Source organism: Canis lupus, chromosome 13 (assembly GCF_048164855.1).
Source record: "Canis lupus baileyi chromosome 13, mCanLup2.hap1, whole genome shotgun sequence".
NCBI lineage: Eukaryota > Metazoa > Chordata > Mammalia > Carnivora > Canidae > Canis > Canis lupus.
Genome location: NC_132850.1, coordinates 6,068,458 through 6,095,475, shown reverse-complemented (window position 1 = coordinate 6,095,475; position 27,018 = coordinate 6,068,458). Strand labels below are relative to the sequence as shown.

Here is a 27,018-nt window from a genome sequence, read left to right as displayed (position 1 = left end):
TACTTGCAGTCAAAACCTCTCTCAACGCAGCGTCCTCTTCTCCCCTTCCAAACCCAGCCTCCAGGACCTGTGGACATTCCCTGACCGTAGCTCCACGTCTTCCTTCACCCCAACCTACGCAGCCTGGTCTCTCTGTCTCTCTGTCTCTCTCTCTCCATTACTCAACAGAAACTGCTTTTGACAGGGCCACCAAACAGACACGGTCCACACCTCGCCCCACCTGGGTGCTCACCAACACCGGAAGCTGTTCCCTCCTGGACCCTTCCATCTCCCTGGGCTGCCACCAAATCACCGTCTCCTGGATCTTCTCCAACCTCTGATTCTCCCTCAAAGACCTTTTCTATGGGCTTCCATTCTTCTACAGCCCCTTAAATCCTGCTGTTGTGCAGGACCTCATCATTGGCCCTCTTGCTTCTTACCTCACCTTGGCCTGTCCCAACCATACCCACAGCTTCAAGTAGCACCTGTCTCTCTGCTGCTGCGCTCCAGACTCCCTTTCCAGCTACCTCCACTTGAACGCACCATCAGTTCCATGTCCATCAGTGTCCCGTGTCCTCTACCTCAGTGAATGATCCTCTGTCCATTCAGTCCTCTAGAAGCATACAAATCAAAAAAGACTCTTCTGTCCTCCCGTGTCACATGGTCACCAAGTGCTGTGTATGTGCCTCATTATCACATCCGTCCTCATGTCTCAATGATCTCTGCTACTGCCTTCCTTCGGACCTTGTGCTCTTTCTCCTGGACTACTGTAGCATCTTGTTCTGGCCTTTAATCCTCGAGTGATCTTTTGAAAATATATATCTGAACATTTCAGATCCCTGGGCACCTGGGTGGCTCAGTCGGTTAAGCGTCTGCCTTCGGCTCAAGTCATGATCTTGGGTCTTGGGATTGAGTCCCACATTGGGCTCCCTGCTCAGCGGGGAGTCTGCTTCTCCTTCTCTCTCTCCCTCTGCCCACCCCCCTGTTTGTGCTCTCTCTCTCATGCTCATTCTTTCTCCCCCAAATAAATAATTTTTAAAAAATTAACATGTCGGATCCCTGCTTCAAATCCTCCACACTGGTCTACAGCATAAAGTCTAAGCTCTTTATCCTAATGTTCAAGGCCCTTCAATGTATATACCTGCCCCTCTCTAGCCCCATCACTCCTCACACCCCCAAATGCCCTCTGCTCCCATAGCCCCAATCATGCTACATTCTCTCCTGCCTCCATGTTTCTGTAGACAACCTCTTAGGTAAGGATGCTTTTAGCTGCCTGGAAGAAAGGCCTTCTCATCATCTCTCTCCACCCTTAAAGTTGGCTTCTCCCTTCTCCAGGTTTCCTCAACTCTCTGTTGGTAGGGATCACACTCTATGGTGTGTGATCAGCCAGTACCCTTCCACTGGGCACCTACCATATCCTGTTTTGGACAGTGAGGCTGCTGAGACCAATACAACCATTGCCTGAGGCCAGTTCCTAGTCCAGTGCTGGAAACACAAACACACCTAAGTAGATCACTACACGCCATGGGGTGAGTGCAGGAATAGAGGTTGCAGTCAACTACACCTCAGTTAAAAAAAAAAAAAAAGCAAGAAGTAGAGGTTGCAATGGGTGCTGGAGAGCAGAAGTGGATCCTAACCCCACTTGGAGGGTTCAGGAAGGTTCATGCCTCCAAGTCCCTTACTAATCCACAGGTTCCCCCAAGGAAGGAGACGGTGACATCATCTAAATACATATAACAAACCCTCCTAAACTAAATGCATTTGGTAAGTTCTCAATTCATATTGAATGGATGATTGAACAAAGGAAAGAGTAAGTTTAGTCATTTCCCCCTGTCTCCCCACCACTCTATTAATCCCTCCATGAGATTATTTATCACCTTGTTGTGATTTTTAAGTTTTTACATTTTTTCATCTGTAGAGCTTCTGAAGACTTGAGACTATGCCTGACTCATTTCTTTTGTCGGCACTTAGAAAAGGATGCAGCTTAGAAGAAGCATCCCTTGGTCTTTCTACATTCAGGGCACACATCCACGCCCCATCTGTACCCTCAGTCCTCAGAGCCCCAGATAGGGGGTGGGAGGAAGGAGAGGTCTGGTCCTGGTGCCCACACAGAACTTAGACCCCAATAGACCCCCCACTAAGGGGTCTCTCTCAGGTGACACAGTGACTCATGGTGCAGAGAGTCGGGTGGGATCTTAGTGGTCATCTAGTGCAACCTCTGGACTCTGCAGCTCAAGGACCCCCCCTGCCAGCCTCTGACCCGCATACTGCCAGTGAAAGGGCACCCACCGTTTATAAGGGGAGCAATCCCACCTGCCCATAGCCGGTGGAGGCGGGCTGCTCTAGCCTTCTTCCTCACGCCTAAGGAGGTGGCGCCATGTAATAGAAAGACCTTGACACTTGGGCAAATCCAGATTCAAACCCTGATTCCCCATTTACTAACTTTGCAAGTGAGGTGTTAATGTCTCTGAGCCTCAGTTTCCTCACCTGTGAAATAGGGATCCAGGTGATTGACTTTATTGCCGAGAATAAATGAGAGATCCTTTGTAAGGTGCTTATGGCAGTGCCCGAAATGCAAGCCCCTAAGGCCCCCTTAGGTGGAGTCACAGTCACCTCCTGGGAACTTCACCTAGTGGTCCCAGCTGGATTCCCCTCCTCGCCCAGAGCCCCGCGGGAGGTCAGGACTCCCGCTCCACCCCGCAGCCCCTCCATCCGCTCCCCCTCCTGCCTCCTTTGTCCAGGGCATACTCGCCCGATTGTCACCGTGCACGCTAGGCTCCCACGCACTCCCCCGCCATTGCCACCTGCACGCTAGGCTCCCACGCCCCCCCCCCGCGATTGCCACCTGCACGCTAGGCTCCCACGCCCCCCCCCCGCGATTGCCACCTGAACGCTAGGCTCCCACGCCCCCCCACGATTGCCACCTGCACGCTAGGCTCCCACGCCCCCCCCGCGATTGTCACCTGCACGCTAGGCTCCCACGCCCCCCTCCACGATTGCCACCTGAACGCTAGGCTCCCATGCCCCCCCCCCCCGCGATTGCCACCTGAACGCTAGGCTCCGGCGCCCCCCACCCCCCCGCGCGTCAGCCCGCCCAATACCTTCACAGATGTCACCACGTTCCTGGAATCCCGCACTGCAGCTGCAGCGGCCCACGGGCACCAGCCACTCACCGTCGGCGCCACAGTGCATGCGCGGGGGGCTGCCCGGCTCGCCTTCCGAGTGCGCCACGCACGTTCCCGTCACCTCCACCAGCGTGGAGAAGGCGCTCTCGGCCGCGGTGGCTGGGAACGCCGCCAGGCCCCGCACCGTGGCGCGGCACTGCTTGTAGTAGACGCGCACCGAGACCAGCGCCACGCACGCGCCCACGTCCTGGAAGGCCAAGTGGAAACCCCGCCGGCTGAGCGGACCGACCTCGCGCACCTCGGTGTTCAGCTTCATCTTGCGCTCGCCCAGGTCGCCCTGCGTGAAGCTCTCGTCCGCCGCGATTGTGTCGATCTTGCGGGCCCGGCTGCCCCCGGGGCGAGGCCGCCCGCGGCCCAGGTCGGCCTCTGTCTCCAGGTAGTACACGTTGAAAGTCTCCTTGCAGGTGCCGGCGGCGCCCGGGATGCTGCTGCAGTCGCGCAGCGTGAACTGCAGCTCCACGAAGATGCGCTGCCCGCGGCCGCGGCTGATCCAGCCGGTTTGCAACCAGTTGTCCTGGTTGGGCTCCAGCACGTTGCACACCTGATACGTGCGGATGGGACGGTCATGCTCGTCCACGCCGCTGATCTCCTCCCACTGGGGAGGAGAACAAAGATGTGGGAAACTCAGAGCCAAGGCGCCCCCAGGAGGCCGGGCCCTGGAGGTGACTAAAGCCGAAAAGCCCCTTCCCCATCACCTGGCATGCTCCCTCCCCCCAGCCTCCGCCCCTGAAATTATAAGATGCAGAGCTGGGAGGAACGTTGGAGACAACCGAGTCCAATCCTTAATTTTATAGCTGGGTAAACTGAGGCTCCAGAGAGAGAGAGAGAGAGAGTGGTTTGACCGGATATGAACGTCGAGGTAGCAGCAGAGCTGGGAATGGTGCCTGAAGTCTCCTGGCTCTCAACCAGGTGCCCACTCAGGGACCGGGCTGCAGTCACATAGCCACATCTCCCCACCCCCACTCCTAGTTTTCAAGCCTCTTTTAGGATTTTAAATATTGCTCGTTCTATCCGTCCATCAGTCAACACTGCTTGGAGGATCTACTAACTGCAAGGCACTGCCCAGCGTTGGCTCATCTAGATGACACGTTTCTGTTGCTAGACACAGCCAGGTTCCCCCTCGCTATCTTTTTCTTTTCTTTTCTTCTGGGACTGACCAAAGACTCAACATTTTCTTATAGGCCACCCTGGCTTGAAGCCAGTGCTGCTGCAGACCATGTGCCTTGGGGAGCATTTTGTTCTGCTGTAACCACAAGGAGCCGAAGGATCTGGATCCCAGACCACCAGAAGATTCCTGGGACAGAGCGGGAAAGGCTACACTTACCCCGTTACTTGGCAGTGCAGTCCAGCCCAGCTCAGCCTGGGAAGCTTTGGAATCCAGGAGGATGACTAGGGAAAGGAGGGACAGAGATGTCAGAAAGCCAGAAGGTCAGGAAGGTGGGAGGGACCCCTGTGTGAGTTTACTGTAAGTTTGCTGAGGGGACAGAGGCAAGTTATTCCCAGTCCATACCTTCCCATGAGGGGGTGGGGCACAAAGTAGCTCAAGTCCAGAGAGAAGCAGCCACAAGAATTAGGGAAGGAGCCTGTAGTAGTTTCTTGTAGCTGCTATAACACATTATCATACATTCAGTGGCTTCAAATAACAGTAGCTTACAGTTTGGAGGTCAAGAGGTTGGAAATCAGTTTCACTGATCTAAAGTCGGGGTGTCAGAGGGGAGAATCTATTTCCATTAGAATTTTTCAGCTTCTAGAAACCACCTAGACTCCTTGGCTTGCGGCCCCCTCCTCCACCGTCAAGGTGCTTCTCTCCAATCTCCTTCTGTGATCAAGTTGCCTTCTCCTCTGGCTCTGACTCTTCCTGCATCCCTCTTATAGGGACTGTTGTGATTACATCGGGACTATCCAAATAACCCAGGATCATCTCTGTCTCAGGATCCCTACCCACATCTGCAAAGTCTTTTGCCATTTAGAATAACATTCACAGGTTCTGGGGATTAGGATGTGGACATATTTGGGGAGTCATTATTCAGCCTGCCACCGAATTCATGGAAGCACTCTAAGATTGGCCCTAAGATGGGGGGAGGTAGTGGTGTCAGTGAGTCCCCCTCCTGCTTTCCCAGGCTCCCTAAATTATAACTGAGCATCAAGAAGAGGGGAAAACGTGAGCGTATTACAGGATTTCTGCATACATCCTGAATTCGTTCATACCCAGGGGCTCTTCTAAGGTCTGAAGACCAGGGAGGGGATCCCTGGGTGGCTTAGCGGTTTGGCCCTGCCTTTGGCCCGGGGCGTGATCCTGGAGATCCAGGATCGAGTCCCGCATTGGGGTCCCTGCATGGAGCCTGCTTCTCCCCCTGCCTGTGTCTCTGCCTCTGTGTGTGTGTGTGTGTGTGTGTCTCATGAATAAATAAATAAAATCTTTTAAAGAAATGAAGTCACCAGGGATGGAAGAGACTTGAACCTCTTTAGTTGGACTCCCAGGGGCCGGGCAAACGAGTGGAGAGACTCTGCCAGCACAGCAGCAGGTGAAATAAAAATCTCTTCCCTCCTCTGCTGTCAGTATTGGGTCCCAAAGCAGTCCCTGTCTGGACGGCCCGGCTGCAGATCAGAGACAGCAGCCCAGGCTATCCTGAAGTCTTGGAAGATTACAAAGCTGGAGCCTTCAAGGAGGGGGGTGGGGCTCCAAGGTGAGGGTCTCTAAGAGGCTTGGCTCCAGAGGCATCGGCCGACAGCTTCCCGACTGGGGTATAACTGATAGCACATCGCAATTGCATATTGGAGAGCATCAGAGATCCGCCCCCGCCCCCCCCCCCAATCAGCGCCTGAGATCCCGGCTCCTCGGGGTTCTGCACCTGGAAGTGACGCCTCTGGATTCGGCTGAGTGTGCAGCTCCCCCAAATCCACGACCGGAGGCCGGACGCGGGCAGCGGGGCCGCCGCGTGGGAGCGCGTCGGCTCCGGAGTCAGCACTGCGGACAGCTCCCGGCCCCGCCGCGCCCCCCGCCGCGCCCCCGCCCGCGCTCCGCTCCCTCCGCTCGCCCCGCACTCCGACCTCACCTGCACGGCTCGGGCTCCCCCGCGCTCACCCCCGCCCCCACGCCCCCCACCTGCAGCCGCTCAGCCCGTCCGCCTCTCCGGCCCCTGCACCGCCGCCTCTGGCTCCCCCGGCTCCCGGGCTGCTGCTTCCCCAGCCCCATCTCCCCAATGCTCCCCCCTTTTCCTTTGCTCCGCTACCTTTTTCTCTGTCTCTTGAGCTCTTCGCTGCCCGCTTGCTTCAAACCCCAATGCGGACTCCAGTCTCTCTCTCCGACTCCTTCCCGCCGAGCCCCAGTTCTCAGCCCCTTATCATCCGGCATCCCAAGCTCCAAGAACAGCCACCCGCGTCCTCACCTTCCTCGGCCGTCCCGGGCCTCCCCGGTCCCAAAAGCAACGCCAGACAGAGAGGCATCAGGCAGCCGAGCAGGCGCAGCGGCCGCGCGCCGGCGCCGGTGTCCATGGTCCGCAGCCCGAGCTGTCAGTGCGGCGGCGGCTCGAGCCGCGCCAGCCCCAGCGCCGCGGAGCTGCGCCCCCAGACCCCGGCGCCTGCCGGGGGCGGGATCTCGCTGGTTACGGTCATCCGCGGGGACCAATCGCCGGGCGCCGCCGCGGGACGTCCACCAACCCCCGCCAGCAGAGGGAAAGGGGTGGAGTTTCGGGGGCCGGGGGGCGGGGCAGCGAGGCGGAGACGCGGGGGGAAGGAAGGGGTCCCGCCGATCCCCCGGCGTGGGGGTGGGGCAGCGCCGAGCGAGGGCCTGGCTCCCGGGAGGAGGATGCGCCCGCGGCGAGGGCCCGGAGCGCCGACGCCGGGCCTCGGGCTCCCGAGAAGTAGACGGTGTGGGCGTGGTTAAGGAGCGCGTGAAGCTCGGGGAGGGCCGGGAGGCGGCGGCACCTGCAGCCCGGAGCCAGCCTGGAAGCTCCCCCGCTCCCAGGACTCGCAAGGGGCGGCGGAGCCTCGCGTCCTGACCCCACGCTCTGGGGAGCGCCTCCAGCTCCCAGCTCTGGGCCTCTCCTTGCGTCCGCGGCTCCCGGGGTCTCCCGGCTGGATCCCGCCCCCTGCTCTCCCCGCCCACGCTGGAGGAGGGGGCTAAGCCCGACCCCGGGAGCTCCTCGGGAAAGAGGAGCAAAGTGGGAGACGGAATCCCACCCTGCCAGCTGCGCCTGGGCGGTTGGGAAACCATGTGGACGCCAGGATGCGCTTGCCGGTAGACGTGGCGTGAACGATTGGCTCCCTAGGTTCTTGCTCTTGCTGCCAGGATGCAGGCAGCGCTCGGACCGACTACCTCCTCCCCAGTCTGCCCAGAGCCTGGAGTTCCCCCCCACCCCCACCGCTTTTGATCACCCCTCTCCGCCTATCCTGGGGGACTGGTGAGGAGCTCAGCGGTCCGGACGCCCAGGCGCCCGCGACGGAGGCGGAGAAGCCAGCGCTGGAGAAGCTGTAAGGAAACGAGGAACACGACCTCTATCTCGTGAAGGTCATTTATGTGCAAGCTGAGGGTTTAAGGCGTTGGTGGTGGGATGGGCTGAAGCCCTCCAGGACCCGGGAGGCGGCTATTGAGCGCCACCATCTGGGCTGAACTCGAGCAGAGAAGGCTCCACCCACCCTGTAGCTTTTCAGATCCTTCCTTGGGGGACCCGACCCCTCTGCTTTTGGCAGCGAAAGTAGCTGGAGAACCTTTGAAAACGAGTGAGTCCTGTGTCTCCATGACCTGCGTGGCTTGACTGTGCGTTTTGTAGCTTTGTGCTCCTTACCCTTCGAACCAACGCTCCCTAGTGCCATGCTCTGTGCTGAAAATACTGAGCGAGGGCAGCCTGGGTGGCTCGGCGGTGTAGCGCCTGCCTTCAGCCCAGGGCATGATCCTGGAGTCCAAGGATCAAGTCCCACGTCGGGCTCCCTGCGTGGAGCCTGCTTCTCCCTCTGCCTGTGTCTCTGCCTCTCTGTGTCTCTCATGAATAAATAAATAAAATCTTAAAAAAAAAAAGTATGCATGAAAATATTGGGTGAATCTGTGTCTGCCACAGTCCGGACCTCCTTGGGCACCAAAAATAATGAAAATTCGTGGCATCGTAGAATGCTGGTCACTTACAAGCCGCTTTCATGTGTCATTTGTGTGTGTGTGTGTGTGTGTGTGTGTGCACGAGCGTCTAGGATGTGTACACGCACACTTGCTCGCTCACACACATACTTGCTGGACAGCAGCAATAGGAGGAGTGGCTGGGAGGAGTTGGCCTCCTTTGCCGGTAGAAAGAAAGGTCACCAGGGGGGCGCTGGGGGCTCCGACACCGCAGGAGACTGAAGTCCACTGAGGAAGCATAAGGAGCTGTGGCTTCCCGCAGGTTCTTCGATGCAGGCGGGGCCTTTGAAATCAGATCTACCTGAAGAAGGGCTCCTATATCCGCACCTCGTTCCATCTTCATTCTTCTCACGCTTGGTTTTCCCCTCCCCCACTCCCACCCCCAGCGTTGGGAGTTGGTATTTTTAGAAGCTGCTTAGAGATCCAGGACTCCTTTCATTTCAAAATGAGTTCTCACTCCACTACCCCTACCCTTCTCTTCAAAACCGGGTCCCACCTCCTATGCAGACTTTAGGCACCAGTCATGGCTTCTCACCTGAGCTCCAGGGACTTCAATCCAGAGGTTTCGACCTGTGTGCTGACACAAAATGCAGACTCCCTCTGAACCTCGAAAGGATCATTCAGGAGGCAAGCAGATGGGGAAACTATCTGGGGAAAGCCCGAGAGGACGCACCAACAAGCCCCAGGCTGTCAGGAGTCTGATTCCACCCTCTCCCACTACACATTCGTGCAAGCTCCTTGGGCCTTGGGGAAATTGCCAGATAGAGACCCTAGCAATGGGGAAAAGAAGAATTGGAAAGAAGAGGGGGGAAATTGGAACAATCCTTTTCTTTCTTCCTCTGAACGATTCATTTATAAAACAAACAAACAAACAGAACAGAGAAGTCTCAGTGTATGAGGATGTATGCAAACCAGCAAGACCTTAAGAGCTACTCCAAGGGGGACTCCACTCCACCAAGTGACTGAGGAATAGACATCTAAGTGAACATATTCAAAAGGGCTTTAGAAGGAAACTCAGCCATGGTTTCCTATGAACTTTAAGTGCTGAGGACCAGTCAACCAATGGCCAGGTTCAATCTTTTCCAGGAAAAACCAGCACCGGAGTGGGGTGAGAGTAGATTTCTGGCTTGGTGCTGAGCTGTGAACCCCACAGGCCTGCTTCGGTCTTTTAAAATTTGTTGTCCATGCTGCTAAACCTGTCAAAGCCTGGACCCTCCATTTTCAACCGGACCTGGAACCTCTCCACTCTCTGGCTCCAATTCTCAGCCCAGGACTCGCTGCCTGTTCCTCCAGCCTATAACCTAGATCCAGCGATTTGACCTTCCAGAAGACAAGCAGCTTACTCCATGGAGTAGGAGTGGAGCGGCCGGGAACCCATCTGGAAACTCCTGTTTTCTCTTCTCTTCCTCCCAAACCCCATATGAGGTAGTTTAGAAAGGATCCTTCTCTCTATTTCTACCTCACTATCTGCAGAATGATGGGGAGAACATGGAGCTGAGCAGCTTAATTCAATGTCCAAATAATTAGAAGTGATCTTCCAGGGAGCAGGTCCAACTTCACTGCAACCTCTATCTCCAAGTTACTGAAAATTACAAATTTAGGGGCTGAAATTTTAATCTCTTCCTTTTGCACAGATCCAGAAAGTACATTTGACCTGACTGCACAGAGAAGGTGATCTCCTCCATGGAGAAGACTAAGATTGCTTCAGACAAATCAGGGCCAAACCCCATCCTCAGCAAAGAGAACAAGAAGGAAGCAAAGAGCACAGGTGAGCACGACTGCTCAAAGTGATATTTCCAATTTGTCTCTTTCCTCTTCCATTCTACCTGCTACTCCCCAGCTCAAGAAAAAATAAACACACCCAAGGTCAATTATTTTCCAGGATAATAAACTCACAGGCAAAAATGAAGCTCATATACAAATGCTTGAATTGTATTTTTCTAAGATAAAGGAAATATAAAACATTTAATTTATTGACTTTGAAAAGTAAGCAGCAAAAACGTTTCATTATCAAATGCAACTATTTCGATTTTATGATCCTCTGCTTTCTCCTCTGTGAAATAAGAATGAAAACATTTCAGAGTTGTGAGGTCAGAATATAATTTATATGTACGTACGGCCCAGCACATGGCACTTGGCACATAGTTCTGGTATATTTTATTATTCAACTTCATGGCTAATTAAGGTGAAAAACAGAAAGGAAAAAAAAGGAAAGGATAAAAGAAGGTTAGAATTAGGGAGACAGTCATAGAGGAAAAGACATAATGAGGGATAAAGAAGGAGACAGTCTGTTGAGATGAATGTGGCTAGAAAGCACAAGAGCCTGAAAGCAATGTGTTTGAAGAGACAGGAGTGTCACCAGGGCAGGCTGTTTGGCCAGCTGCCAAGTGGCCTTGGAGGTGACACTTACCTTAGTGAATTAATCATGGTCTAGGATCATAAACTTGACTTTAACAGCACTAAGAAAGAACCTATGTGTTGGAGGGTTGGAAAGTAGATCGTACAAACTCAGCTCCAATCCTGCTTATCTGAGCCAAAGAACCGATGAATTAATACACAATGAGAAATGGAACTGCCAAGGGAGCCAGAATTCTCACATTGCCATGTCCAGCAAATTCTTCCCTTGTAGGAAAATGTGCACAGGAAGCCAATTTATGATGTAAACGCTGCTTTGAGAGTGTAAGGGGAGGCAGTTGGATGGTTTAAATATTTGATGACATCAGGCTCTGGTAGCCTTGTGCCTCCAAATTCCCAGTGGGTACAAACCTGCCAGTGGCACCTCAGTGACTGTACTAAGGGCCAGGGCTTGGAATGGGATCTATCAACATATGCTTCTCTGACTTTAAAAAAAAAATCCTGATTTCATTTCTGAGGAGCTCATTTTAAGATTGGAGCATCCCTTTTAAATTTAAATGACCAGAGTAATATAAACGAATAAAAATGTTATCAGTAAAAAGTAAAGATATCCATAAAGATACCTAAAAATAAAGGTATATCACCCTCATATAATCCCATTTCACATTTTAAACCTGTTAACAGGTTGATATGTACCCTTCCTGATATTTTCTATAGGCACACACACACACACACACACAACTTTTACAGAAAATGAGTATATCTTAGTGAGGTAAACACCTTTGATTTCCCAATACTTTTCATATTTTTCATTCCTGAGAAACCCCCAATTTTGTTTGGATGTACATCCACTGTAGTCCTTTGCTCAGAGAAGATGGCCCTCTCCCCAAGTTCAGGGATGAATAAAGATTGTTATTGGTTAATCATCGTCATCCAATTCCATGTGTCAGGGTTAGCTTAAGCATGAGTATATGATACAACCCTGGCCTTCTGAATTAGGGATTCTAGAAAAGATTTTCTTTTTTTTATTTTATTTTATTTTATTTTATTTTATTTTATTATTTTTTTTTTTTTTAGAAAAGATTTTCTCTTCTAATAAAAAGAACTGCATAAAAGGCAATATTCTGCTTCTTTTCTGTATGTCATGTCCACATCTGAAGGTGCTGCAGCCATCTTGACATAATGAAGAGAGAGATCTCAACACTTTGTTAAGAGTTTTCAGTTGTGGGACCCCTGCATGGCTCAGTGGTTGAGCATCTGCCTTCTGCTCAGGTCGTGACCCCCAGGTCCTGGGATAGAGTCCTGCATCAGGCTCCCTGTGGGGACCTTGATTCTTCCTCTGCCTATGTCTCTGCCCCCTCTCTCTGTGTCTCTCATGAACAAATAAATAAGATCTTTTAAAAAATTTTTTTCAGTTGTATGTAATTGGAAATCTAACCAAAACTGGCTTAAACAAAAAATGATACTTTATTTAGTTTTATTTACACTATTAACTGAATTGAATTAACTGAATGGGGATGATCTGCATACAACAACAACGTTTAGCTTTGGGATTTTGTGGTAGAATATAAGCTAATCACCAAACTTAGTATATCCTAAATAGGAATGGAATTGAAATCCTAGAACAAAAAAATACAATAACTGTATGTAACACAATAGGTGGATAATCTAACATAGGATTAGACACAACTAATTCTAGGATTAATAAACTGGGAGATAGGTCAGTATAGAATATCCATATTGAAGTGTGTAGAGAGAGAAAAGAATAGAAAATATAGATAAGAGAGTAAGAGACATATGGGACATGGTGAATAAGCCTAAATGTATGGAATTAGAAAGAGAGAAGAGAGAGAATGGGAAAGAAGCAATATTTGAAAAGAGGGTAGTTGGAAAATTTCTAAAACCAATGAAAGACATCAAGACATATACTCAAGATGTGTCATCAATCCCAAGCAGAATTAATTCAAATTAAACAACACCTACACACCTCATAATAAAATTACTGAAAGCCAAAAACAAAATAAAACCTAAAAGCAATTAGAGTGAGAAAAAAGACATTACCTTCAAAGGAAGAAAATTAAAACTAACAACTAACTCCCCAACATAAATGATAAAGTCAAGAAAATGATGGAATAGCATCTTTAAAGTCTGAAAGAAAATATGGTTAATCTAAAATTCTATACCCAGTGAAAATATCCTTCAAAAACAAAAGAAAAATGCATGTTTTCAAACAATCAAAACCTGAGAAAATTTTTCCTCCATAGAGCCACACTAAAAGAAATACTAAAGGGACTTTTGCAAGCGGAATGAAAATAAACTAAAAGGAAGCATGAATATGCAGGAAGAAATAAAGAGCAACAGAAAGGATAAACATATGGGTAAAAGTAAATGAACGATGGCTGTATAAAGCAATAACATCTTGTAGAATTTTAAGCATATGTAAAATTAAACCACACCACAGAAATAGGACACACTGTGGGAGCAGGTGAGTAGAGTTAAAGTATTTTAAGATCCTTGCATTGTCCAAGAAAGGGCAAAAGAATTAATTTATATTCAACTTTAACAAATCAAGAATGCATGCTGTAATCACCATGGTAATCATGGAAAGATAGTAAATATATATATATATACACTAACAAGTTAATGTAGGAAAATAATGAAATAATAAAACCAATTTTAAAAAAAGGTTTAAAAGATGAGAGGAAAAAGGAACATAGAACATGTGGCAGAAGTAGAAAACAATTACTATGATATCTTGACACTCAAATGTATAAATAGATATTAAATATAAGTGAAATACCCTTAGTAGAGAACAAAAATTGTCAGCTTGGTTTTTAGAAGACAACTCTTTACTGCTTTAAAAATAAATATATACATAGGGGCGCCCGGGTAGCTCAGTCCATTGGGCATTGGACTCTTGATTTTGTCTTAGGTTATGATCTCAGGGTCATGAGATTGAGCCTCATTTCGGGCCCCTTGTGGGGGTTAAGATTCTCTCCCTCTCCTGCTCCCTCTGCCTCTACATACCCCCCTGTCTCTCCCACTCTAAAAAGAAAAGTCTTATACATAAGGATTTGGATAGGGCAACCTGGGTGGCTCAGCAGTTTAGCGCTGCCTTTGGCCCAGGGCGTGATCTTGGGGTCTCGGGATCGAGTCCCACATCAGGTTCCTTGCATGGAGCCTGCTTCTCCTTCTGCCTGTGTCTCTGCCTTTCTCTTTCTCTCTCTCTCTCTCAATGTGTCTCTCATAAATAAATAAATAAATAAAATCTTTAAAAATTTTTTAAAAAAGGATTTGGACATAGTGAATAAAATGGTTGTAAAAGATGCTATCCAGACAGTAACTAAAAGACAGTGAAGCAAAACTAATATTATACCAGTTAAATTTTAAGGCCAGAAGGATTACTAGATGCTGTGTAATGAATAAAATGTCAATGAAATAGGAAGATATAACAATTCTAAATTTGTATACACCTAGTAGCATAGCCTTAAAGTATATAAAACCACACCTGCACATCTACAGTGTAAAAACTAAGATTCCTGGAAATCCAAGAAAAGAGAATTTGGGCAAAAGAATGAACATGGAGGGGCGCCTGAGTGGCTCATTCAGTTAAGCACCTGCTTTCGACTCAGGTCATGATCTGGAGTCCTGAGATCAAACGCTGTGTCAGGTTCCCCCTCCCTTTGCCCCTCCCCCTGCTCTCTCTTACTGTCTCTCAGATATATTAATAATATCTTTTTAAAAGAATGAATGTGGAAGACAGAGTGTACTCAGTGATATGAACATAGCATAAGGATATCCCTTGGCATTGTCAACAATAGCCCAAACGTCCATCAACTGATGAGTGGGTAAAGATGGGTACACACACACACACACACACACACACACCACACACACAACACACACACACACAATGGACTACTACTCAGCCATCAAAAAGAATAAAATCTTGCCATTTGCAACAACATGGGTGGAGGTAGAGTGTATTATGCCAAGTAAATACGCCAATCAGAGAAAGACAAATACCATATGATCACACTCATATGTGGAATTTAAGAAAGAAAACAGATGAATATTTGGGAAGGGGGGAAAGAAAAAAAAAGGAGAGAAGGAAACAAGCCTTAAGAGACTCTTTACTAGGGACGCCTGGATGGCTCAGTGGTTGAGCATCTGCCTTTGGCCCAGGGTGTGATCCTGGAGTCCTGGGATCGAGTCCCACGTCGGGCTCCCTGCACGGAGCCTGCTTCTCCCTCTGCCTGTGCCTCTGCCTCTCTCTCTATGTCTATCATGAATAAATAAATAAAATCTTAAAACAAACAGTGAGGAAAACTAACACATTATTAATTGATATTAAACATCACAGGCCATATGCCTGCATAAGGATGGGCCATCGGCTCCCACACAAGACTTGCACAAAGGGTTTGACTTGACAAATACGTAGGCGATGATGGCGATAATGACACAAAATCCAACACATGATTTCATCCCAAAAAGTCTATGACAAGAGGGAGAGAAAAGGTTCTCTCCTGTCATAAAGTTAATAGGTGTTCACACGGAGACACACACACACACACACACACACACACACACATCCAACAGGTAAGCTTATTAACCATATAGCATGATGATTATTTGTTACTCATTAAGTGGAAGGGGATCAGCATAAAGGTCTTCATCCTCATTGTCTTTATGTCGAGTGGGCTCAGGAGGAGGAGGAAGAGGAGGGGTGGGCCTGGCCATCTCAGAGGTGGCAGGGATAGCAGAGGTGGAGGGGAGACAGGAGAGGCAGGTGCACCCGGTTTAACTTTGCAGGAATATGGAGTAATTTCTGTCTAACCCTTTTGCCTTTTCATTTCTCCAAAAGCGTTTCTGTATGGTGCCAATCCTCCTCCCACCATTTGCTTTAGTGTCAGTGCCTAGGCCATAGAAGGATCCACATCCCAGAAGATCGCTTCTGAGCGATCTCGAATAATCGAACTTTTCTGCCAGACTGTCTGATGTCCACCTGTTTTCCTGGCACGGCTTCCTCACTGCTTCCTCTGGGTCTTCCTCACTGTCCGGCACGAGCTCAGGAGCATTCGTGGCACCAAGTCATTGTCCGTCACCTCTTCTGGTGTGGCGTCTATTAGCTCTTGAATTTCTCCAAGGTCCATATCTTTAAACCTTTTACCCCTCACCTTTTTTTTTTTTTGCCATAGTCACAATCTTTTATTTGTATTTATTTTTTATTGGAGTTCAATTTGCCAACATATAGCATATCACCCAGTGCTCATCCCATCAAGTGCCCCCCTCAGTGGTCACAATCTTTTTCATGATTTCCTTGACCAGCTCGCTCATAAATCCTGTAAAGTTATTATGCATAACATCTGGACACAGTTTTCTCCAGCAGGAATTTATTGTTTATTGACAGCTTTTATGGCCTTTCAATAACAGTGATGAGACAGTTAGTGGTGCAATCCTTCCAGACTTTTGCGACCTTCTCTTCACTGGGATTCTCTTCCATACGGCATTGACAATCCCTTCTGTAGGGTACCATGGGCTATGAGCCTTAAAGGTCCTTATGACCCCCTGATCCAGAGGCTCAAGTAGAGACGTTGTGTTTGGGGGCAAGCGCACCCCTGGGACACCTTTGGCATGGAACTCACGAGGTTCTGGGTGGCCGGGGGCATTGTCCAATATCAAAAGAACTTTAAAAAAGGCAGTCCCTGCTGGCAAGACATTTCCTGACTTTAGAGACAATGCAGCAATGAAAGCGTTCCAGGAAAAGTGTCCTCATTGTCCAGACCTTCTTATTGTACAATGAAGACTAGCAACTCACATTTATCTTTTTCCTTCAAGGTTTCGGGGTTAGCAGCTTTACACAGGAGGGCAGTCCTGATCACAAACCTGACTGCATTTGCACAAAACAGTAGAGTTGGCCTCTCCCTTTCGGCCTTAAATCCTGGTGCTTGCTTCTCTTTCTTACTAATAAATGTCCTTCATGGAATTTTTATCCCCCCAGAATAGGGCACTTTCATCTACATTAAAAACCTGCTCAGACAGGTATCTTTTCTTCTCAATGGTTTTCCTAATGGCATCTGAGAACTTGCCTGCCTGCCTCTTGGTTGGCAGAAGCTGTTCCTCCTTTGATCTTAACATTTTTAAAGCCAAACCTCTTCCTAAAATTATCAAACCATCCTTTACTGGCATTAAATTCTCCAACTTAAGATCCTTCTTTTGCTTTAAGTTGTCATATAATGACTTCACTTTTTCTCAAATCATATTAGAGTCTGTAGGTATAACTTTGTTATAGCAATCCCGCACCCACACAAAAGCTGCATTTTCAATGTGAGATTTAAAAAAGGGGGGGGATAATAAAAATAAAAAAGGGGGGGTTGCAGCCCGGGTGGCTCAGTGGTTTAGCACCTGCCTTCAGCCCAGGACGTGATCCTGGAGACCGGGGATCAAATCCCACGTCGGGCTCCCTGCATGGAGCCTGCTTCTCCCTCTGCCTGTGTCTCTGCCTCTCTCTCTCTCTCTCTGTGTGTGTCTCTCATGAATAAATAAATAAAATCTTTTTTTTAAAGGTACTTTGCAAAAAAAAATCCAAGGCTTTTGTGCTTGCTGGCACAGCTGCAGCAGCTGCTTCACAAATTTCCTTTTCTTTCTCTCTCTCTCATTTTTTTCCCCAATAGTACTTACAGTGGATTCATTTATCCTGAAATGGAGGGCAACCGTAGCTGCAGACCTCAATCTATGGTACATATCAAGCAATTCGACTTTTTCTTGTAATGTCCTACCTTTGCTTCTGGGAAGCACTTCCAGCATCACTAGTGACATTTTATATGGGTCCCCTGGTGATATTCAAAGTTGACAGTATTGCACTGAACACAAAAAATACACAAGAACCCTGAGAGATCACTTTTTACTGTGATACCCAATCTACTGGGGAGACCAACTTCTCGCTCAGAGATGATTAGCATCAATCACATGTTGCTTTTTAAAAATCGAAGTATAGTTGGCACACAGCGTTACATTCGTTTCAGGTGTGCAACATAGCAATTCTTTTTTTTTTATTTAATTTATTTATTCATGAGAGACATAGAGAGAGAGAGAAGCAGAGGCACAGGCAGAGGGAGAAGCCGGCTCCACTCAGGGAGCCCGACACAGGATTCGATCCCGGGTCTCCAGGATCAGGCCCTGGGCTGAAGGCAGGCGCTAAACCGCTGAGCCCCCCGGGCTGCCCCAACATAGCAATTCGACGGCATATCCATCACCATACAAGGCGATTACAACACCGCTGACTCTGTTCCCTATGCTGTAACCTTTCACCCCCCTGACTTATTCATTCCTTGACTGGAAGCCTCTATCTCCCACTCCCCACACCTCCTGGCCCCCTGGCAACCACCAGTTTATTCTCTGATCACAAGCTGTTTTAACCAAATACAAGCAACAGTCGAACTCACTGCAATGGCAACAGGGGGTAGCTATAAAATCATTGTGGTAGTACAGTGTGCACTATGGTTAATTTTATGCAGTTATATTATTTTTACTGCATCTTTACCTTTGTTTACATTTTTCTGGTGTCACATATGGTCTGGAAGTGTTTGTGTGAGTGAGTTTTGGTAAGTTTGAACTTTTTAAAAAGATTTTATTTACTCATTTGAGAGAGAGAGAGACTGAGGGTACGAATGGAGGAAGGAGCCGGGGTGTGTGAGGGTTGCGGAAACAATCTCAAGCAGACGGGGCACCTGGGTGGCTTAGTCCAGTAAGGGGCCGACGCTGGATTTTGGCTCTGGTCCTGATCTCAGGGCCCTGGGATCAAGCCCCATGATGGGCTCCATGCTCAGTGGGGAGTCTGCTTGAGAGTCTCTCCCTTGGCCCCTTCCCCCACCTGCGCGCACACACACACTCTCTCTCTTTCTGTAAAATAAATAAATAAATATATTTTTTTTAAATCTCAAGCAGGAGATCCCTGAGTGGCTCAGTGGTTTGGCACCTGCCTTTGGCCCAGGGCGCAATCCTGGAGTCCTGGGATCGAGTCCTGGAGCCTGCTTCTCCCTCCTCCTGTACCTCTGCCTCTCTTTCTCTCTCTATCATAAATAAATAAATAAATCTTTAAAAAAAAATCTCAAGCAGACTCGACCCTGAGATCATGACCCGAGCTGAAACCAAGAGTCAGTCATCCAACTGAGCCATCCAGGCACCCCAAGTTTAAAGTTTTGTAATAGGTGTGTGGATATCTTATGGTATTAAATGATAAAATACACTAATATCTACATATATATTTTTTAAACTTTTTTTTTATTTATTCAGAGAGAGAGAGAGAGGCAGAGACACAGGCGGAGGGAGAAGCAGGGACCATGCGGAGAGCTCGACATGGGACTCGATCCCGGGTCTCCAGGATCACGCCCTGGGCTGCAGGCGGCGCTAAACTGCTGAGCCACCTGGGCTGCCCACATCTACATATATTTTATGCAACATGACATACCCAACTTTTAATTTTTCTTGATATATCTAAGCTATACAGTTTGTGAGTTTTTTCAAAGGGGCACAAATCTTCAAAAAGTTTTCCAGTATACTTATTGAAAAAAAAAATCTGTGTATAAATAGGCCCGTGCAGTTCAAACCATGTTGTACAAAAGTCAACTGTATGTCCTTTATTGATATGACATTACTTGAAAATCATGTAAAAAAAACTTTTTTTTTTTTTTTTTTTTACTTTTCCAGTAATCTCTCAGTTGTTTTATCTTCAAAATAGCATTTATCTGGGGCACCTGGCTCGCTTAGTCAGTAGACTGTGTGACCCTTGATCTTGCAGTTGTGAGTTCAAGCCCCATGTTGGGTGTAAAGATTATTTTTAAAAAATGAGGGCAGCCCAGGTGGCTCAGCGGTTTAGCACCGCCTTTGGCCCAGGGCCTGATCCTGGAGACCTGGGATCGAATCCCATGTCGGGCTCCCTGCATGGAGCCTGCTTCTCCCTCTGCCTCTGTCTCTGCTTCTCTCCGTGTGTGTGTCTCTCATGAATGAATAAATAAAATCTTTTTTAAAAATGAAATTGTGGGGCACCTGGGTGGCTCAGTGAGTTAAAGTGGCCATCTCTGGATTTTGGCTCAGGTGATGATCCCAAGGTCCTGGGATCGAGCTCCGCATCGGGCTTCCTGCTCCAGGGGGAGCCTGTTTCTCCCTCTGCCTCTGCCTCTGCCTACCAGTCTCCCTGATTATGCTGTCCATCTATCTGTCTGTCTCTCTCTGTGTCAAATAAGTAAATAAATGAATAAATAAATAAATAAAATAATTTTAAAACTTAAAAATTTTTTAAACCAACAACCAAAAAAACCAACAAAATAGCAACCTATCCATATTTCTCTTCCTGTGTCTGTTTCTGTCTCTCTCTCCTTTGCTCTCTTCTTTCCCTACTGTCCTGCAGAGAAGCTTCCTTAGCTTACTCTACACTCCTTAAAGAGGTCCTATGGCGATCCAGGGTTAAAAGAAACGGCTGTATCTTTTCAGATAGCGTGGTTTCAACTATAGACCATAGACAACGATTCGAATACAGGCCCTTCCTCACTCCTTACCCCCAAACGTTTATGCTAATAGGGCCAGTAGTGGGAGGCCGCGTGGTTCCACAAAAGGACTGTGGCAAAACTGGAAGACCAAACAATGAGTTAGGATTTACACCTTCAGATGAGGGCAGTCACTTTGTCTTGGAGCCTTATGAGAAGAGAAGTGGAGTCAACATACATTACTCCACAATAGGACAGCGGTCAGGGGCAACATCCAAAACATCGCAACTACAAGGACATCAGAACTCCGCCAGCCCACCTGCCCATAATACAGAGGAGGGATCTGGGGCCTAGAGAGAGAAAAACATTGGCTTGGGTCCAAGAAAACCACTGCAAGGCTTAGACTAGAACCTAGGCATCCTGTTAAAATTTTCAAGCCTATTTGTTTAGTCAACGTTGGCTGGAAGGACAGTGTGTTGCTTTTCACAGTCTACTAACAAATTACCACAAGCTTGGCAGCTTAAAAGAATGCACATAATGATAACCTCACATTTTCCATGGGTCAGTTCTGGGCACAACTGGGTCCTTTGCTCGGGGTCTCACAGCCTGCAATGCAGGTGTTGGCGAGGCGGCATTCTCATCAAAGCCTCAACTAGGGAAGAATTTGCTTCCAAGCTCATTCAGTTTGTGGGCAGAACTTATTTCCTTATGGCTGTAGGACTGACGAGGCTGGCTTTTTGCTGGCTGTTGGCTGAAGACTGCCCACAGTTCCTTGCCATACGAGTTTCCCGAAGCGGCTGCTCACTTCATCAAGCCTACAAGAACCTGTCACCTCAGGAGTACCCAGTCCTTCTCTGAAGAGTCTTTTTCATGATTAAGTCAGAATAACCTCCCTTTTAATTAACTCAGACTCAACTAATCTGGGACCTTAATTACATCTACAGGATTCCTTACTTTTGATATTCTACTGGTTAGAAGCAACTCACAGGTCCTACCCATACTCTGGGGTTGTGGGAGGAGGATTTCAGAATGAGACACACACCAGGGAACAGGAATCATAGGGACCATGCCAGGGCCTATCTGCCACAGACAGAAATATCTAAACCCCATCAAGTGAAGGAGAAAGGACTTAGCAGGTGGATGGAAATGTCTATCAAGGCAACTGATTTATCCTAAAGAGAGAGAGAAAGAGAAAGAGAGAGAAAGAGAGAAAGAAAGAGAAAGAAAGAAAGAAAGAAAGAAAGAAAGAAAGAAAGAAGAAGAAGAAAGAAAGAAAGAAAGAAAGAAAGAAAGAAAGAAAGAAAGAAAGAAAGAAAGAAAGAAAGAAAGAAAGAAAGAAAAAGTCTTTTGCTTGCTTGCTCTCTCTTCCTCTTTCCTCCTGAAGTCAAATGACCTCTGGTTTCTTCTTCTTCTTCTTTTTTTTTTTTTTTTAAGATTTATTTATTTATTCATGAGAGACACACAGAGAGAGGCAGAGACACAGGCAGAGGGCAAAGCAGGCTCTCCACAGGAGCCCAATGCAGGACTCGATCCCAGATCCTGGGATCACGACCTGAGCCTGAAGGCAGCTGCCCAACCACTGAGCCACCCGGGTGTCCCTGGTTTCTTCTTCTTAAAACATAGTTGCTGCATTTTCCGTTTTGTAGACAGACCGCTCATCTCAGCCCTACTCATGGCATCTGCTCTTAAACTCTGGTCTCCCCATGACTTTGGCTTTTCAGGGTCTACCTGGCTTGTCATGTCTAGTCTGGCTTCTGCTGTGTCCCTGAGCCCGCGTGACCTTTCAACTTACCTCCCCACAGCTAATTTTGGTGAATTCTTGGGAAGGAATCTAATTGTCCAGCTTGGGCCAGATGTCCGTTGCTGGTCCAAAAGCCATGATCAGGGGAACAAAATGGCCACTTAAGCAAGTAGGTGTGTGTGCATGTGTGTGTGTGTGTGTGTGTGTGTATGTGTGAGAAAGAGAGAGAAAGAGAGAGAGAGAGAGAGAGAGAGAGAGAGAGAGAGATAGAAGGCATTCCAATTCATATCTTGTATTTCATCCCATTGCACCAAACTGGCAGCAGCAAATGGAGGTGACTCTTCTTGCCCGAGGCCTCCACCTACCCCGGCAGTGGCTCTGGTCACCTTGGCGTTATATGTAAACTCCTCGAAGGCATGAAGCTGACCTGCATCGGTCCCTGTGACATCTTCAGTACCGAGAACTACACCAGGACTTTGAGTTTGCTGCTCTCTCTGCCTGGAACGCTCTTCCTCCAAATGTCTGCATGGTTTCCCTCCTCTCTCCTTTTGGGTCACTCTTGCACTGAGGTCTTCCCTGACCAACCTACAAAAATCACAAACCTTCCCCACCCTGGCCCTCCTCCGTCAATCCGGCCTTGCTTTTCTCTACTGCGCTTATCATCATCTGACCCCTCTGTTTTATTCACTGATTGATAGACATCCTCCTATAGGAACTGCATAGAAGATGGTATTTGGAGAACTTCTATTTCTATAGTTGTGTTGGAGAGTTTAGGAAGACGTAGAAAACAAATAATAGGGAAAAGGGGAATTATTAACTCCAGGAGAAACAAACATTTTACAAGAAAGGAAGTATAATCATGGTTCACATTTGGCTCACCAGTGGGAAATATTATAGAATATAATGCATCCTAGTGATTTATTTTTTTAAGATTTTATTTATTTATTCATGAGAGGCACAAAGAGAGAGAGAGGCAGAGACACAGGCAGAGGGAGAAGCAGGCTCCATGCAGGGAGCCCGACGTGGGACTCGATCCCAGGACTCCAGGATCATGCCCTGAGCCAAAGGCAGATATTTAACTGCTGAGCCACCCAGGGATCCCCCATCCTAGTGATTTAACCTAAAATAATATACAGCCACATAAGAGGAAAGTTGGGACCAGGATGTCTCTCAATTTCAGTTGTTCCCTGGACACCACCTGCTCCCGGGTATCTTTCTGCTTCTATTGGGGCAGACTGCTCTTTGGACTTGCCCAGCTGTTATCCTGGGGCTTCGCAAAGCTTTTCTTCTATTTTAGATTTCTTTTTTTTTTTTTTTTACCATATCCCAAATTTCTCCTTACCTTTTTAAATTTACCTTCTCATTATATCCTTTGGTGGCTTCCTAAGAAAGGGGGCATAGAAAAAAGATACTGAGACCTTGGATACCTAAAACTGTCTTTATTCTCCATTCACGCTTGTTAAACTGGTTATAGGCTCAAAGTTATTTTCCTTAGAATTTTGGAGGTAATCCTCCTGCCTTCTGGCTTCCAGTGCTATTCTAACTCCACATCCTTGGGGCATGTCACTTTTTTTTTTTTTTTTTCCTAAAAGGAAAAATAAGAGGGATGCCTGGGTGGCTCAGTGGTTGAGTATCTGCCTTTGACTCAGGTCATGATCTCTGGTGTGGGGATCTAGTCCCCTGCAGGGAACCTGCTTCTCCCTCTGCTTATGTCTCTGCCTCTCTTTCTCTCTCTCTCTGGCTCTCACGAACAAATAAATAAAATATGATGTTAAAGTTGGAGAAGCATGGTTTTTAGCCATATTTAACTACCTCCCGGGCAGCCCTGGTGGCGCAGCGGTTTAGCGCCGCCTGCAGCCCAGGGCGTGATCCTGGAGACCCGGGACCCACGTTGGGCTCCCTGCATGGAGCCTGCTTCTCCCTCTGCCTGTGTCTCTGCCTCTCTCTCTCTCTCTGTCTCTATGAATAAAAAAATTAAAAAATTAAAAAAAAACTTTAAAAATAAATAAATAAGTAAATAAATAAATAAATAAATAATAAAATCTTTAAAAAAAAAATAACTACCTCCCTTCTTATTTACAGCCGAACATGTTGTAACTGATGGAGTGGGTGCAGCCGACAACTTGGAAGCCGCAAGTCACAACTCACTTTGATTCCAGCAATGGTCTCCAAAGTAAGAAATCTGAAGATGCTTCTGCCTCTGAAATTCTTGTCCTTGGGCTATTCCTCCGAATATTAATATAGTTCCTGCTTTGAAGGGACTTGGCATTTGGGATTAAGGTTACTAATCAGTTGGCCTTAAAACAGAGAAATTATCCTGGCACATCCAATGGGGGCCTAATGTAGCACATGAGCTTTTAAGAGTAGAAGAGGAAGGCAGAGAGATTCACTGTGTGAGGGCTGGGCCTGACGTCGCTGGCTTTGAAAATGGAGGAAGGGAGCCACAAACTAAGAAATGCAGGCAGCCTCTGGAAGGTGAGAAAGACCCCGACCTGACAGCCAGCAAGGAAGTGGGAGCTTCAGTTCTACAATGACATAGAACTGAGGTTCTACGCCAACCATCTGGGATGTGGGTCCGTTCCTAAAGCCTCCACAAAGGAGCAGAGTCCTGCCAACACTTTGATTTTGGTCTTGTGGGACTAGGCAAAAAAAAAAAAAAAAAAAAAAAACAGCTGAGTCACACCGTGCCTGGACTTCTGACTTACAGAAATTGTGAGATAGTACACTTCCCTGCCGCCTTAAGCTGCTAAGTCTGTAGTAAGTTTTCAGACTTACCTCTCATTGGCAGCATCGCGCTTCAAACATCCGATGTGTCCTTCTGTCTGTAGGTCGGCCTCGGGATCTTCTCTGATACCAGGGGAGCTTACTTGGCACAAAGGAGACCAGAAGGGTGAGGAAGTGAACAGCCCTAGGAAAACACTCAACCAGTGGATGATGGGGGCCAGGAGAGAATTGCCTTGGCTTTTAGCCTTTTAATTCTGGGAGGCATTTGTACACTTCTTAGAAGGTGGACTCGAAGCCCCATTAGCTATAGCAGCAACCTCCGCAATGTTACCTTTCATTAGTTTGGCTCTTCTTCCGTTTTTTTTTTTTTTTTTTTTTTTTGTCCTATACTCCTCGATTCCTTGCTCTAGCTTCCTAGGTTACCTTCCAAATGGCCTCCCTGTTCCCAAGTCCCTTTATGAGTCTCTGCTTGACATTGATAGGCAACCAGTAAAGTCTACTCCATGAACTCATCTTGCTTGGAATGAACGGTTCATTTACTGGAAGAGTATTTCAGTGTTTCACACCAAAACCAGGCCTCAAGGAAAACTGAAACCAGGGATCCAATACCACTAAGCTCCCTCCTGTTCCTTGTAACTTCTCTAATTACTTTTAGAGAGAAAGATTGCATCTACTACCCTCAGCACCAGCGAGAAAAATCCCAGGGAAGGATTGTAATCGATGACCTTGGGTTGGTGTCCATGATGGGTACGATGGGAAACAGGGCACTCTCATGGGTTCCTCGTGGGTCCGGGTTCTAGGCCTGGATCAAACCATTATGGGTGTGTGGTAGTGTCAGGGACTCCAGGCGTGGCTAGGGAAAGCCACCGTTAGATTGCAGGGCATTCCTAGGAATAGGGGAATGACGGAGGGGCGGCAGGAAGCATCCACTAGTTTTCTAAAACCATTACCGTCCACTCTCACTTCTCCCACTGATGTGGGAAACAAAGGCAGAAGAAAATGTGGATAAAATTAAATCTCCTTCTAACCTGCAGCCCATTGACAAATACTTGAGATAGACAGATTATAGAATTCTTCCAGGATCCTGAGTCCTTAGCATATGAAAGTCCTTCTGGACTTTCCCTTATCTTCACTTCCCCCCAACCCCAAGGTATGTAATCAGCTGCTCCTCACAATCCTGGGGAGGCAGGCAGGAGCTCAGCAGCTCTTTCTGCCCACGGGTCCTGTCCCCATCCTTTAATAAAACCACCATTTGGCATCAAAGACATCTCAAGCAGTCTTTCTTGGCCACTGGCTCTGGACCCCACCAACACACACACAACATTCCAAAACAAAACAAAACAAACTACATCATTACTTCCTCTTTCATGATTCTTTCTCAGCTTCCCTCACACGTTCTCCTTCCCCAGCCCAATGCATAAATGCTGGTGTTCCTGAAAGGTACATCCTTTTTTTTCCCCCCCTCTTCCCATTCTTACTCATTTCCAGAGTTATCTAATTCCATGGTAGACGTCATGGTCTTCCCCTCAACATTTAATCCTCTCTAAACATTTAATCTAATCTAGTTGTGGTAGTTCCATCCCCCTTGGCAGCAATTTGTTTGGGATGAACAGGCCTTAATCAGATTAGACTTATGAGATTTAAGGAGAAGCTTGCTTAGGACTTCTAGGAAAGAGAAATCAGTCTTACTGTTGCCTGTTGAATGGGAAAAGGGAGTGGGCTGGCTCCATTACCCCTGGTAGTCATTCTGTGATAGGAGGGGAGCCAGCTTTGGGGTGAAGTCAATGGTGGGCCCAGCAGAGCGGTGAGACGGAAACAACTCAGGTTCCTAAGGACGTCGTTGAACCAGGGAATCTACTCACTCAGCCCTACCATTGGATTTCCTGCATTGTGGGATGATACATTTCCATATTGCATAAGCCAGTCTGAATCAGGTGTCTGCTACTTCGAGCCGAAGGCATCCTACTTAATTCACACTTACTACTATGAATTCTCTCAAACTCACTTTCCTGGGCTCCAGACCTACCCACATTTGTCAACTTTGCTCCTCCTCTTCCTGGGTTTCCTACAATTCTTTCACTTAAGAAAGAAGAGTCAAGTGCCGACAATGATGCCAAGCTCTGTCTTAGACACCGCAGTTCAAGCAGTTAATGACACGAGACTGCTGTTCTCGGGGACCATTGAAGGAGGCAGACGATAAAACTATTTTCTGAATAAATGAAATAATACATATGCAGAGTAGGAACTTGGTCAGTGTTGAGTAAAAAAATCTAGCATTGCCTATAGAATATCAGACCAGAGACCAGAGGCTGGCATTCATGTGGCAGACAGCCCTGGAACGGGGTGTCGGAGGGGCTGTCGCAGCCCACCTGGGAATCTAGAAGGGTGACCAGGACCCAGGGCCTGCCCTCTGGAGCGGAGTCCAGAAAGAATGTGCAC

At 47.8% G+C, this 27,018-nt stretch overlaps 1 protein-coding gene and 1 long non-coding RNA gene across 5 annotated transcripts in view; one reads left to right on the top strand and one right to left on the bottom strand.

The window, feature by feature from the left end:
- EPHA10 (EPH receptor A10) overlaps nt 1-6,718 on the bottom strand; it is a 41,529-nt gene extending 34,811 nt beyond the window's left edge. Inside the window, exons 1-3 of one of the 3 annotated variants that reach the window (XR_012005385.1) lie at nt 6,554-6,718; nt 4,489-4,553; nt 3,081-3,759 (exon numbers count right to left, since the gene is read on the bottom strand). Coding sequence is in view for 2 of the 3 variants with exons in the window: in XM_072771891.1 (XP_072627992.1) it covers nt 3,081-3,759; nt 4,489-4,553; nt 6,554-6,659 (850 nt within the window). In the remaining variant the exon portion in view is untranslated. The remainder of the gene's footprint in view (nt 1-3,080; nt 3,760-4,488; nt 4,554-6,553) is intronic. The other 2 variants (XM_072771891.1, XM_072771890.1) reach the window with 2 other exon arrangements.
- A 176-nt stretch (nt 6,719-6,894) lies between these two features.
- Nucleotides 6,895-25,484, top strand: LOC140602418 (uncharacterized). 2 transcript variants are annotated; one of them, XR_012005384.1, is made up of 4 exons: nt 6,895-7,886; nt 9,909-10,042; nt 23,938-24,028; nt 24,684-25,484. It is a non-coding gene; the product is annotated as an uncharacterized lncRNA (long non-coding RNA). The 2 variants fall into 2 exon arrangements; XR_012005383.1 differs by lacking the exons at nt 23,938-24,028; nt 24,684-25,484 and adding an exon at nt 11,790-12,028.
- Nucleotides 25,485-27,018: the final 1,534 nt, after the last annotated feature.